Genomic DNA, 15605 nt, shown 5'->3' with positions numbered 1-15605 from the left:
AATTCAAATTAATTTGAACTTCATCTATTTTCCTTTGCAAATCTGAATTAATTTGGTTAAATTCATTCAGTCTTTCTTCTGTCTGTGTACTAGATAACAATAATGGGGTAATTGATTCCTTTAATTTTTTCATCTCCCTACTCTGCTCTTCCACCAAATCTTTAAAATCCAGTATTTCTTTCTCCATTTCATTAAATTTTTGATCTATTTCTGAAAGATGAGCCTCCATAAGCTCCTGTAAAAAATTCCTTAGACTTTCTTTAATATCCTCTCTCAATTTCCGTACCTGAAGTGAAGAAATTTCCAATATTTTAGAAGTGGTTAAATCTCTTTGCTTAAAAGCCATTTTTAAACTAAGTAATATCAAGAAGAAGAAGAAAAAAAAGGGGGGGAATAAAAAGAAAAAAAACCCAATAAATTTTTCTTCTTAAACACTGTAAGAAAAAGATAATAAAAAAAAAGAATAGATTTTTAAAAAAAGAATTCCATTTAAAAAAAAAATCTTGTTATTTTCTTCTTAAAGGTTCCACGCCAGCAATTGTAATCAGCATTTCCTTAGCTTTCACTTTCAAAACACAAAACACCATCTTTCTTCATCTCCACTCTTAAATAAAAATAACTTCTCTGTCAGGGAGTTAAAATCATCTTACAAACAAATGCCAGCCCTCCTGCTTTCGGCTCTTTCCGTGTTGACAATTTATCAATAATCCTTTTCAGTCACGGAGATGGACGCTGCGTTTTGCTCTGCTTTTGCAGAGGCGTTCTGGATTCTGGAGCTTTTTTTGAGCTATAGAAGGAGCGTTCCCATCAAACCACCAGAAATCATTCTGGGGCTTTTCTTGGGGGCTCAACTTCAGCTCAAATGCTCATCATCCCCCTCCTTGCCCGAGGGTAGAGATTTACGAGCTGTTGACAGCAGATTAACGCTGTCTAAACAGCTCTCACAGAATCACAAAGAACGGGCGGGCTGAGATTGCCCGCCATTTAGCGCAGCGGAGCCACCCGGAAGCCGAGAAGGTCAGGATCTTGAGCACACTTTGGTAAGGAAACAATTTCTTCCTTCAGTTCTATGTTACTATGCAGGTACTCCCTTTAATATACAGGTAGTTCTCGGTTTATGAGCCCAAAATTTCTGTTGCTAAGCAAGATAGTTAAGTGAGTTTTGCTCAGTTTTACAGCCTTTCTTGCCACGTTTGTTAAGTGAATCAGAGAATAACAGAGTTGGAAGGGACCTTGGAGATCTTCTACTCCAATCCCTGCCAGATAAACTGATCATTCCAGACATATGATTATCCACTCTTTTAAAAACCTCCAGTTTTTCCTCCACAACTTCTCAATGCAACTCGTTCCACTGTTAATTGCATTACTGCAGTTGTTAAGTTATTAACATGTGAATCTGGTTTCCCCATTGACTTTGCTTGTCAGAATGTTGCAGAAAGGGGATCACATGACCCCAGGACAATGCAACTGTTATAAATACATGCCAGTTGTCAAACGTCTGAATTTTGATTATGTGACCATAGGGATGCCACAACGGTCATAAGTGTGACAAAACCATCAAAAGTTAATTTTTTCAGTGCTTTGTAACTTTGAATGGTCACTAAATGAATGGTTGTAAGTCGAGGACTTTCTGTATTGGTGTAGGATTAGTAGGATAGTTGTTTTGTCAGAGCCTTAGTCTGCCATAGAACTTCTGTGTAATGAAACATGAAGCAACCAGGGGTGAAATGTAAAATTTGTTACTACTGGTAAGGCTTAGGGGGTGGGTGGGTAATGTGACTGGGTGGGCGTGGCAAACTTTTTTTTTTTTACTTTTAAAAGCATTTTTTCTACAACCTCTTCGACCGAAGAGGTTGTAAAAAAATGCTTTTAAAAGCCTGTGATGATCAGGCAACTCAGCTGGGATAGCCAGAGGAAAAAAAGCTTTTAAAGTGTTCTGGCGATCCTAGCGGAGTTGCCTGATCACCAGAACCTTTTAAAAACTTTGAATGGTCATTGAATGAATGGTTGTAAAAACATCTTTTCTACAACCTCTTTGGCCGAAGAGCTTGTAGAAAAAATGCTTTTAAAGGGTTCTGACGATCCCAGCTGAGTTGCCTGATCGCCAGAACCTTTTTAAAGCATTTTTTAACAACCTCTTCGGCCGAGAGGAGTCTTTTAAAAGCTCTTTTTTTTTAAACAACCTCTTTGGCTGAAGAGGTTTTAGAAAAAATGCTTTTAAAGGGTTCTGACGATCCCAGATGAGCCACGCGATCATCAGAGCTTTTTTTAAACTTTTAAAAGCATTTTTTTCAGCCAAAGAAAAATGCTTTTAAAAGTAAAAAAAAAACAAAAACCAACCTCTGATGATTGCGTGGCTCAGCTGGGGTGGCGGGGGGGCCCAAGGATTTTTGCTACCGGTTCTCCGAACCCCCCCCGCCACCATTGCTACCTGATCGGGCAATCCGGTCCGAACCAGGAGCATTTCACCCCTGGAAGCAACAATGAAATAATTTCCCCTTTACAAACTGCAGCCCTACTTTATCTTTCTCTGAAGTGCTGAAGTGTCAGCGTTGGGAGCCATATTAGTACCAGAAGCTTCCACGCTGCCAACTCCATGCGCCTTGGAAAGTAGGAGGGGGGATTTAGGAGAGTGAAAGTAGTTAGATATAATAGCATTCTTCCCTTCGGTCAAGGTCATGGTGTTTATGCATCTAGAGGAGGAGTGGTTGCAGGAATGGCTCAAATTGGGACAGGTGATGATTGGACCATGTGACAGACTGATGGGTGAAGGGGCTGCATTTGGGGTTTTGATTTAGTGAGGGAAAATCCGGAACCCTCAGTTTCAGGTTTTCTCAGATGTACCAGTATACCTACTCTAATAAAATGGAACTTTGAGAAATGCCTGCCTCAGAGTTTTTAGTTGGAGTTGGGGACTTTCTGGAATGCTGACATGAAGATTTAGTAATTGCTCAGGTATCTCAAAATATAGCAATCCTTGTTCTTTCACTTCGTTCTTAGCACACATGTTTTATCTGTATACCATAAAGCCCAGGACAGAAATGCTGTTTAAAGAAGACACAGTTCACTGAAGGACTCTTTCTCTCCCCCTCTCCTCTCTCTCTCCCCCCTGCTCTTCAGAAATGTAGAGACAGGGTCAGGTGTACTTTAATGGTCATTATGATATCTTAACTAAGGACTTTACACTTGTTGTTAAGATAGAGAGCATAATTCAAAAAGGAAAGGAGAGCCAGATAGGAGAGGAAATAAAAATTGGGTGTATAATTTTAATCTGCAATTTTTAAAAAGTCAGTCATCTTTCAATTAATTGAAAATATTCTAACTTACCCAGTGTCTAGTAAAACCAATAGGTTCTTTCTCAGAGAAATATAGAACTTGAAGAAAGAGAAGAAATTTCACTGTGCAACCATATATTGCTGTAATTTTCAAGAGATTTAAAAACAATTTTGATTCTAACAACAAAGAATGCAATGACGAAACAGTTAAAGCCAACCTCTTCAACATATTCTTTGGCTCAGTTTTTGTTAACAGCGATAACACATATCCGACATTCCACAAACGTACCAGCAATGAATATGATGACTTAACTCATATAGATTTCATAGAAGAAAATGTTGGAAAAGTTCTTCATAACATAAAACCATCGCTATCTATTGGACCCCATGGACTATGTGCCTACTTCTTAAAAAAACTTTCCATTAATATAGCAGAACCCCTAAGCATAATCTTTGATAAAGCCTTCACTACCAGTTCACTTCCCAAACTTTGGTCACTGGCCACAGTCATCCCTATCTTCAAAAAAGGAGACCCCAGCTTAGTCGAAAATTACAGACCAATTTCTCTATGCTGCGTCACCTGCAAAGTCATGGAATCAATCATCAACCAATCCATTACCTCACACTTAGAAGCAAACAACCTACTCTCCAATAAACAATTTGGTTTCAGGAAAAAATTATCATGCAACTTACAACTTCTCCACTGTAAAAACATATGGACTACAAATCTTGATCAAGGCAAAAGAATAGATGCAATCTACATAGACTTCTGCAAAGCTTTTGACTCAGTAGTACACGATAAACCTCCTAAAACTAAAATCCTATGGCATTTCAGGACCCCTTCACAAATGGATATCTGCTTTTCTGTCTAACAGACAACAAGTGGTCAAAATTGGCAATGCTCTATCAAACCCTGTTCCTGTCAAGAGTGGCGTTCCTCAAGGCAGCGTCCTTGGACCAACACTCTTCATACTATACATTAATGATCTTTGTGACCATATCTCAAGTAATTGTGTTCTCTTTGCTGACGATGTCAAACTATTTAACACCACTGATCATTCAAAAAGACCTTGATCATCTAACCGCTTGGTCTAAAACTTGGCAACTCCAAATCTCAACCAGCAAATGCTCAGTCTTGCATATAGGAAAAAAGAACCCAAATACTAAGTACATACTTGATGGACATTACCTTACAGATGACCCCCATCCCATTAAAGACCTTGGAGTTTTCATGTCAAATGATCTAAGTGCCAAAGCCCACTGCAAATACATAGCAAAAAAGGCTCTAAGAGTTGTAAACCTAATCTTGCGTAGCCTCTTTTCCAAAAACACTACACTACTAACCAGAGCATATAAAACATTTGCTAGACCAATTCTAGAATATAGCTCACCTGTTTGGAACCCTCACCATATCTCTGACATCAAAACAATTGAACGTGTCCAGAAATATTTTACAAGAAGAGTTCTCCATTCCTCTGTAAACAACAAAATATCTTATCCCACTAGACTTGAAATCCTAGGCTTAGAAAACTTGGAACTCCGTCGCCTTTGAAAAGACCTAAGTTTAACTCATAGAATCATCTATTGTAATGTCCTTTCTGTTAAAGACTACTTCAGCTTTAATTGCAATAATACAAGAGCAACCAATAGATTTAAACTTAATGTCAACCGCTTTAATCTAGATTGCAGAAAATATGACTTCTGTAACAGAATCATCAGTGTTTGGAATACTTTACCTGACTCTGTGGTCTCTTCCCATAATCCTAAAAGCTTTAACCAAAAACTTTCTACTATTGACCTCACCCCATTCCTAAGAAGACCATAAGGGGCGTGCATAAGCGCACAAACGTGCCTACCATATATCATATATATGTTTATACCTCCTAATATTTACTCATATATATGTTTATATACTATATAACCTTTCTGTATGATACTTACATATATTGTTGTGACAAAAATAAATAAATAAAATAAAATAAATAAAATTTTGGTTACAATGTTAAAAGTTCTCTTTAATATTATTAATATGAAAGTCCTCTATATTATTAGAAGATTATCTGAATGTGCTTCCAGATTGGCAGCTCCTTGTTCCATTAGAAAATTTCAACAGAACAGACAATAAGGCAGAAATGAAATATAATTCTTCATTACAGATATTCTGCTGTACCTCTCACTGAAGATTTAAAGGATGGGGCCTTAATCACAAAATAGCTATTTTCCCAGGGCATTTGGTTTCTTGTGCACTTTCCTTACTCTTATGAAATTCTGGATAAATCCCACATAAAAAAAAATGATGGAGAAGAAACCAAATTCTTATGTAGACAACTATATTGCATTTCCTTGTCTCCTTCTGGATCAAATTCTCAATCCTGATGGTAAGTGGGCAGGAAGGGAGCTTCAGGGCATTTAATTCTCTATGGAAATCTAGAGTGCAGTAGAAATGGATGTATTTATTTCATAATCGGTGCTGCTATTCCCACTCCAGAGATTTTAAAGCTCATTAGTTAGGGGGAATCTGTTATGTTTCCAAGGCATGACACTACTCCCGTCCTTGTCTGATCTGTAGAAAAATTCTGCATAAAGGGAATAGATGGCTCATCTGCCTCACAGATGAAACCCTGAATGTTCCCCATAAAAACTGTCTTCAATTCCTATTAGAAACATGAGGAGCATCAGAGGAAGGGCTATTCACATATTTTTTGCATTCCTTCCCCAATATTTAGTCCAGTAATATTGGGGACAATAATATTAATATAGTCTCCCTTTAGTAACAGTACGTATAAACAATTGGACTTTGTTATGGAAGGAAGGAAAGAGTAGGGTGGGAAAGAAGAAGAATGGAAACTAGTTATATCTGTTCCCTAAGCATTATGCAAAGCAGATACTACAAAATACAACATAACAAACGCATAACTCTGCAAAGGATTTTCATTTCATGTCCCAACTTGGAAGAGACAAAAACATATGCTGACTCATCCTATTTACAGCCCGTTCTGAAGTTCTTGGTGTCTTTCTTCATAAATATGACTTAACAAAAGTCCTTGGATTTCTTCTGACTGGTTCATTCTTCTTGAGGAACACCATCTGAGCTGTTGGAGACTCCTATCATTGCATGTATGTATGGTTGTGTGTTTTCCATGGCTTGCTGTTGTATTCCTTTTTATTTATTTTTATTTATTTATTTTGTCACAACATCATACAAAAAGATTATATAGTATATACACATATAAACATATATAGGAAGAAGAAAAGAAAAACAATAGGACAGGAACGGTAGGCACGTTTGTGCGCTTATGCACGCCCCTTATGGTCCTCTTAGGAATGGGGTGAGGTCAATAGTAGAAAGTTTTTGGTTAAAGCTATTAGGATTATGGGAAGAGACCACAGAGTCAGGTAAAGTATTCCAAGCACTGATGATTCTGTTGCAGAAGTCATATTTTCTGCAATCTAGATTAAAGCGGTTTACATTAAGTTTAAATCTATTGGTTGCCCTTGTATTATTGCAATTAAAGCTGAAGTAGTCTTTGACAGGAAGGACATTACAATAGATGATTCTGTGAGTTAAACTTAGGTCTTGTCGAAGGCGACGGAGTTCCAGGTTTTCTAAGCCTAGGATTTCAAGTCTGGTGGGATAAGGTATTTTGTTGTTTTCAGAGGAATGGAGAACTCTTCTTGTAAAATATTTCTGGACACGTTCAATTGTATTGATGTCAGAGATGTGGTGAGGGTTCCAAACAGGTGAGCTGTATTCTAGAATTGGTCTAGCAAATGTTTTATATGCTCTGGTTAGTAGTGTGGTGTTTTGGAAAAGAAGCTACATAAAATTAGGTTTACAACTCTTAGAGCTTTTTGCTATGTAGTTGCAGTGGGCTTTGGCACTTAGATCATTTGACATGAAAACTCAAGGTCTTTAACGGGATGGGGTCGTCTGTAAGGTAATGTCCATCTAGTATGTACTTAGTTTTAGAGTTCTTTTTCCTATATGTAAGACTGAGCATTTGCTGGTTGAAATTTGGAGCTGCCAATTTTAGACCAAGCGGTTAGATGGTCAAGGTCGTTTTGAATGATAGAAGTGTTGTCTGTGGTGTTAAATAGTTTGACATCGTCAGCAAAGAGAACACAATTACTTGAGATATGGTCACAAAGATCATTAATGTATAGAATAAAGAGTGTTGGTCAAGGCGCTGCCTTGAGGACCGCCACTCTTGACAGGAACAGGATTTGATAAAGCATTGCCAAATTTGACCACTTGTTGTCTGTTAGACAGAAAAGCAGATATCCATTTGTGGAGGGGTCCTGAGATGCCATAGGATGTTAGTTTAAGGAGAAGTTTATCGTGTACTACTGAGTCAAAAGCTTTGCAGAAGTCTATGTAGATTGCATCTATTGATTTGCCTTGATCTAGATTTGAAGTCCATATGTTTTTGCAGTGGAGAAGTTGTAAGTTACATGATAACTTTTCCTGAAACCAAATTGTTTGTTGGAGAGTAGGTTGTTAGTTTCTAAGTGTGAGGTAATGGATTGATTGATGATAGATTCCATGACTTTGCAGGTGGCCAGCAAAGGGAGATCGGTCTGTAGTTTTCGACTAAGCTGGGGTCTCCTTTTTTGAAGATGGGGATGACTGTGGCTAGTGACCAAAGTTTGGGAAGAGAACTGGTAGTGAAAGCTTTATCAAAGATAATACTTAGGGGTTCAGCTATATTAATGGAAAGTTTTTTTAAGAAATATGCACATAGACCATCAGGTCCAATAGAAAGCGATGGTTTTAAGTTGTGAAGAGCTTTACCAACGTTGTCTTCTGTGAAATCTATATGAGTTAAATCATCATAGTCATTGCTGGTTCGTTTGTGGAATGTTGGATATGTGTTATCGGAGTTAACAAAAACTGAGCCAAAGAAAATGTTGAAGAGGTTTGCTTTGACTGTTTCGTCATTGCATTCTTTGTTGTTAGAATCTTTTAGTGGTGGGATGGATCTTGAATCTTTAAGTTTACTGTTGACAAAATTATAAAAGGCACGATTGGAATTTGTGCGTAGAAGGTTTTCTTCTTGCTTGGTGTGGTAATTTGTGCATTCAGTTTTAATTTGGTTGCATATGTTTCCTTCCTTCTGCCATACTTATTTCAGAGAAGCTATGTGTCTTTTTGCTCCATGATGCCTTCCTTTCCTTTGTGGTCTATATTATTTTTATTGTATTTGAATTCCAGGAGTTCTCTTGGGAAATGAACAATCAGTTAAACATATTATAATAAAAGGAATAATCATATATAATAACAGTACAAAGATAATATGAAAAGAATATAAAATAATGTACAAACTTTAGAAACCAACTTCTTAAAGCTGCCTAAGAGCCAATAAAAAAACAGGATCAGCAATAATAAAGGCAGTGAATCATAGTAAGCAGTGTGAGACCTAAGGAAATTGGAATCTCAGTTTGCAGGGATTCTTTAGGATTCCCTGCACTGGTCATTGGTGTCTCACCTAAAGGAAAGATGGACTTGGATAGTTCATAAAGCTATTTTTCTTTATGCAGAAATTGAGATTTAGGAGCGGGGGCGGGGGGTTCAGCAAAATATCCTACACAAGAGAGCTAATAGTAGTGGGGGTGGTACCAGTAAATTGCTGAATTGGTTTGAAAACTTTGCAAGAATATCTTTACTTGTTTTCTGGTTCAGCTTCTGGGTGGAATATACAGAATCAGTTGGCTGGGTACGAAAGCCCATCAATCCAGTTTAAAAGCACCTTTGACCATTCTACCCTGTGTTTGCGCTTGTATTATCCAAAGTCACATTCTTATACCTTTTCTATAAACCCAAGGAATTCCTGTGTGATATGTATATGCTATGTAAGTAAGCTTGCAAAGACTGAGGACTAAATTATAAGAATTCGTATTTGGGATTGGTTTGTCTCACTTTTTTAAAATAAAAAACTGTTGTTTGGAAGCAACATAGGAAGGACCAGTTGGGAGCAGTTGCAAAGCAAGGGTAAGAATTCAACCTTCTGTTTCTCCCAGAGACTTGAGGTTAAGTATAATAGAGCTCTGAGTCTATGCCCAAAAGTCTCATTAAATAATTAGAGAAAATGAACCATATCATATAACAGGTTATGAATGTGAAGGGGAGACAGAAATCACAGAAACAAGAATTGGATTTTTTTTCTATTATGGAAATAGTTTATAAAAACAGGATTTTGGTCCTATTTATCAAATTTCAACCAATACCAGTGTCATGCAAAAAGAAAGAAGAAAAAAAGAAAAATGAAAGATAAGTACATGAAAAGATCTTGCTACTTCTTTAGGCAGTTGTACAATTTGAAAATATAGGGCAAGGTATTTTTAACCAAATTATGCTGATACTAACAGAATACATTAAGTGAAAAAATACCAAAGACTTGCTTTTTACAGTGGATACTAAAAACCATAGGTATTGTTTATTTCTAACAAATATTGGTGCAAAATTCTGGCTCTTTCTTATTGCCTTTTCATTTGAAGTTCTAATTTAAAAACCTACCTGAATCTTTCTAAGAGGGCACTCTTATTGAGTTAAAAGAAAAAGCTGAAGGAAGACAATTTATTTTATTTTATTTTATTTTATTTTATTTTAATTATTTATTTTTGTCGCACAGTATATATAAGCATAAGCATGAAACAACTATACAACACATAAGCATATATATGAATATGAGTATGTAATAACTATATTAATTGGATATAACGAAGGAAAACAATAGGACAGGAACGGTAGGCACGTTTGTGCTCTTATGCACGCCCCTTGCAGACCTCTTAGGAATGGGGTGAGGTCAATGGTAGATAATTTTTGGTTGAAGCTTTGGGGATTTTGGGAAGAGACCACAGAGTCAGGTAGTTTATTCCAAGCATTAACAACTCTGTTACTGAAGTCATATTTTCTGCAATCAAGATTGGAGCGGTTAACATTAAGCTTAAATCTATTGTGTGCTCGTGTATTGTTGCAATTGAAGCTGAAGTAGTCCTTGACAGGAAGGACATTGTAATAGATGATTCTATGAGTTAAACTCAGGTCATGTTGAAGGCGACGTAGTTCTAAATTTTCTAAACCCAGGATTTCAAGTCTGGTGGCATAAGGTATTTTGTTGTTTTCAGAGGAATGGAGAACTCTTCTTGTAAAATATTTCTGGACACATTCCACTGTATTGATGTCAGAAATGTGGTATGGGTTCCAAACAGGAGAGCTGTATTCAAGAATTGGTCTAGCAAATGTTTTATATGCTCTGGTTAGTAGTGTAGTGTTTTTGGAGAAGAAGCTACGCAAGATTAGGTTTACAACTTTTAAAGCCTTTTTTGTGATGTAGTTACAGTGGGCTTTGGCACTTAGATCATTTGATATGAAAACTCCAAGATCTTTAACAGGGCAAGGGTCATCAGTTAGGTAATGTCCATCAAGCTTGTACTTAGTGTTTAGGTTCTTTTTTCCAATATGTAAGACTCAGCATTTGCTGATTGAGATTTGGAGTTGCCAAGTTTTAGACCATTCAGATAAGAAGTCCAGGTCTTTTTGGAGGATAGCTGTATTGTATTGTATTGTATTGTATTGTATTGTATTGTATTATATTGTATTGTATAGCTGTATTGTATTGTATTGTATTGACTTACTCCAACTGCTGGTTGGAGTGTAGAAGCCTTACGGGAAAAGATCAATATATAAATAGCCTTGAGTTATAACCATTCATTTAGTGACTGTTCGAAGTTACAGAAGCACTAGATAAATGGAGTTACAACTGGCACTCATACTTACAACCATTGCAACATCCCCACAGTCATATGATCAAAATTTGGACAATTGGCAATTGGGAGGTATTTGTGACAATTGCAGTATCCTAGGTTGATGTGATCGCCATTTGCTACCTTCCCAGGCACTTTCCAACAAGCAGTCAATGGGGGAAGCCAGGTTCACTTAACAACAGTGTTATTAATTTAACTACAAATGGTTTTCTTAATAATCATGGTGAAAAAGGTTGTAAAATTGGGTGCGACTCACTTAACAACTGTCTTACAGTCTTACAATGGAATTCTGGTCTCAATTCTGGTTGTAAGTTGAGGATATGACAAACATGGCAGCAAAACTTTAAGCTGACTTAAACATAGACTGAATTTTTATTTTTATTTTTACAGAGCCACACAAATTGTGCCCCTGCTGCCTCCTAAATCAAAATGAAGAATTTTCCAAGTGTGTGCATTGATTAAAAATAAATATAGAATCCTGCATGATTTTTCCAGACTTTCACTGGTGGAAATACAGCTATAATCTACTTTGGCAACATATTAATTCTTCAATTTGTATCACATATGTTAGTTGGACAGGCTGTGGTTATGTGTTGTTTGCTGTGTATTGATTTGATTTGGTCAAATTTATATAACTTTTAAGAAATTGTGAAAGAAAAATATAATGGCTCATTCTTCCCTGTTGCAGAACAGAATGGCCAAAAGAGTAGCCATCATTGGAGCTGGGGCGAGTGGCCTTACGGCCATTAAATGCTGTCTGGATGAGGGTCTTCAGCCAACATGTTTTGAGAGAAGTGAGGATATAGGGGGGTTATGGAGATTTCAGGTATGTTTTCTCATAGGCAATGTTGACTATTCTGTAACTAACCCATCTACTAGCCTCACTAGAATACTTCTTTTTTGTTGTCCTCAACAACCAAATACAATAGAACCTCTGGTCACAACCATAATTTGTGCCATAACTTTGATCACAAACTTTGATCGTGACCTGAACCTAATTTTGGAAATTTGGCACTTACCAAAAAAAATAGCACGGAAGGGGAACTTAGCTGTGAAAAAAAAATTGTGAATTTTTTTTGTCGTGGTCAGAAGTTTGTAACCAGAGGTTCTATTGTATTCCTTTTTCTCTCAGCAAAGAACTTTTTCGTTCCTACTTTGGACTCTGATTATTAGGGTGACATTTCCCCTTTTATCTATCAAGGGATACTTAGTTGATTAATTATTAATTAATTATATGGATGGGAGAGAAGAGAAATAGATAGTAAATAAAAAAATAACTATCTACCTAGTAATATCCAAATATGAGGTAGTTGAGCTACCATTTGATCATCGGTGCAACATCAGTAAGATGAAAAGGAAAAATTGAAATAAGATTTGTATAGTTGCGGAGCTTTTGACTGTTATCTATTTGTGTTCAGATTGTGTGCATTTTTTACTATTATATTTACATGAAAATCAGAAGTTTCAGAAGCTTTCCTGAAGAGAACTTTTTGTGGCCCAACTCTTCTGATTCTACAGTTTAAATAAACAGGCTTTCAGCAGCCTCTTCAGATTATTTTAAGTTAACACAACGTTATATGAACAAATGTGTTTCCTTTTTTGTAAATCTGAAGTGCTCTAGAAACAGCCAGCCATACCCTGTCTTTTTGACCAACAGATGGGCACAGAGACAATATGCAGAGTTTTTCTTCTCAGTTTGTGCAAAAATGTAACTCTTTTAGGTGTATGGTTATGCATATGTCTGTGTGCATGCATGTCATTCTGAGACTAAAGCTTTAAATTTTATATGGCTGTTTATATGACTGTCTTAGCTGTGTTCAGCCATTGTGTATGAATTTTTTTTAATGTTTTGGTCATTGACGATGGTTAAATAAATAGTTAATAATTAAATACATTGATATCTTGTGCTATTTTTTTTTTTCCATTTCCAATATGTATATGGTCAGACATGTTTTCAAAGTACTATTGGGAAGTGAAGAAAACATAAATTAGACAAGAAATCATAGCGAGGATTCATGGCCAACAATTTAGGCCAAGGCCATATTGATCTGCCTTCAAGATAAATATCTCAAAATTTTTGTCTGTAAAACCCCTCTTATTAACATGACAAATTTCTTGCAGGAACATGTCACTGAAGGCCACAGCAGCATTTACAAATCATTGACTACGAATAGTTCAAAGGAGTTTATGAGTTTTAGTGACTTTCCTATTCCTGAGGAATACCCAAACTTCATGCATCATACTAAAGTGATGGAGTACCTTAGGATGTATGCAAAGCAGTTTGATTTGATTAAGTACATACATTTCAAGGTAAGACACTGAGAATCAAGGTTTTGCTGGGAGGATGAGTGGATATCTTGGCAGTAAATGTAGCTGCAGGATACAAAATGCAGAGGTAACTAAAAGAGCCCTTCAAACAGCTATGTCATGTAAAATGGAATTAGCAAAGTGTAATAGTGAAAATTCAGAAGATAAAACTCTAGAAAAATATCATTTTCTAAGAATCAGTTTTTATGAGCGTTACCACAATTACCCTTCCCCACAAGACAATAAAACAGCATTCTTCATTAAGATGCTGCCTATAACTGTCTTAGAACTTTGCATTTTTAATAGAAATTTTACTAAAGATTATAATTACAACAATAAAAAGATACGTAAGTAAAAAGAAAGAGTAGAAATTTCAGAAAAAAAGGAAAAAGAGAAAAAGGAAAAGAAAGAAAGATAGGAATATAGTAAACTTTTTAAGAACTCTCTTAGAACTTTGGAACATGTCAGGTACTGTTTTCTATCTGAGCAAACTCCTGCTAGCCAGGGACTTGGATAATTTTGTCTAATCTTAAACCAGATTTTGATAACTCCAGGAGAAAAAGACTGAATCTATATCTTGTATCTAGAGCAGGGGTGTCAGACTCACGTCATCATGGCTGCATCACATGATGTATCAGGACTTTTTCCCCCTTTGAGAAACCGGGCATGGCCATGGCCAGCGCATTACGCATCGGCCCCACAGGCCGTGAGTTTGACAGCCCCCATCTAGAGTTTTCTCTTACCTGTAAACTTACTACAAGAAGTCCCATTTGTAATTATTTATAATTAATAATTAACAAGTAAGTAACAATTCAAGCCATTATCATAGTGTTTCTACAGAAGCGGTCCTTAATCTGTTTGATCAAATTACTCATTTCCTGGTCTGAATAACATCATTTGTTAAAAAGCAAAAGCAACTCAGCCTATAAACATCTCAATAGCCCAAACCAGATCCTCAATTCACAAATAAGCTATTATAAACTGTTCCATTATCCCTAGAATATACTCAAATTAAATTCTTGGATAATTAATCCCCAGTTTAAGAACCATTGACCCACTATAATTATGTGCAAGGTGACAAACTTGATCAAGCATGCCAATAGACTCCATTCAGGAATCACCAAGAGATCTTGTAGTAGATACCAGATAGTGACTTTCAGTTTTTGGTTTATTAGATCACCCCAAATATTCATATGCTTGATTCCTAAGGGGCACCTAGTTCCATACTCCATTTGAGTATGTGCATAAAGCTAGTCTCTATTCTAGAACTGATGAAGTCCAAAGAGGAATATTGGCAGTGCGAATTAAGCAAGTATATTTCTGGATATTCTGAACCAGCCTTGTTCTCTGTCTTATCTTTACTTCAAGTGATTCACTGTTTAAAAAAACACACCATACACCTGAATCTAAAAAGAAGTATATTTTATCTTAAGGCTCAAGTCTGTCATTTAAGGAAACACACAGATTTCCCCATCACTGGACAGTGGGAAATTGTAACAGAAATGAACGGGAAGCAGGAATCAGCTGTCTTTGATGCTGTTCTACTTTGCACAGGCCTCCATGTACAACCTTATTTCCCTCTGGATTCATTTCTAGGTAGGCAATTGTGATTTTCTTATAAGCTAATTGAGAATGCTGATTCAAGCCTTAAGATTATTGCAAAACAATAATATGTTTCATTCCATTATTCATTAGGAGTAAACTCATATCTCTTTTAAATTGAGTTCAACACGTAGTGTTTTCCTGGACATATTCACAGAGTTTTGCATTGTCTTCTTGGCTTGGTTTTTCTGATTTTCAATGCATACATATATAAATATATATATATGGCATGACATAAAATCTTTTTTAAAAAAATTTGTAGTCTTCAGTAGTGTTTTTTTTCTACAAACATCTACCAGTAGCAGTTTTTTTACTGTACTTGATGCAGTATAATAACTCAAGTTGTATTTTTCTTCTTACCTTGTTTGTTTTACCTAAAGTAATTTCCTCTTACCTTTACTTCTGGCAAAGAAGGCCTGCCAATATCACTTCTTGAGTGAAAAGCATAATTCATGGTCATTAAGTTTCTTGTTTCTGTATCAATATGTCTAATTAATCTTGAGTCCATATCATTTTTTTAAAAAAGCTCCTTTTTTTTCTAGAGGAAGGGTTAGGGCCCTTCATCACATTGACTTTCTTGTAAGCCGGTTCAATCTTTGTGGTTTTCAGTAAAGCATTATTGATTTGACTTAGGGTGCTAATTTTTGGCATGAGAGG

The 15605-nt window shown here is 36.2% G+C and overlaps 1 protein-coding gene across 3 annotated transcripts in view; it reads left to right on the top strand.

The window, feature by feature from the left end:
• Positions 1-15605, top strand: part of LOC131195442 (dimethylaniline monooxygenase [N-oxide-forming] 2-like) — an 89175-nt gene that overhangs the window by 60898 nt on the left and 12672 nt on the right. For 2 of the 3 annotated variants that reach the window (XM_058177349.1, XM_058177350.1), the window contains 3 exons: positions 11728-11865; positions 13161-13349; positions 14780-14942. In XM_058177349.1, the coding sequence (XP_058033332.1) occupies positions 11734-11865; positions 13161-13349; positions 14780-14942 (484 nt within the window). In that variant the 5' untranslated portion in view covers positions 11728-11733. Of the gene's footprint in view, positions 1-6239; positions 6393-11727; positions 11866-13160; positions 13350-14779; positions 14943-15605 lie in introns of those variants that run through there. The other variant, XM_058177348.1, reaches the window with a different exon arrangement.

The sequence above is a fragment of the Ahaetulla prasina genome, chromosome 3 (genome assembly GCF_028640845.1).
Source record: "Ahaetulla prasina isolate Xishuangbanna chromosome 3, ASM2864084v1, whole genome shotgun sequence".
NCBI classification, from domain to species: domain Eukaryota; kingdom Metazoa; phylum Chordata; class Lepidosauria; order Squamata; family Colubridae; genus Ahaetulla; species Ahaetulla prasina.
The sequence above is the reverse complement of the archived record's forward strand: the minus strand, read 5'-3'. Positions and strand labels throughout refer to the sequence as shown.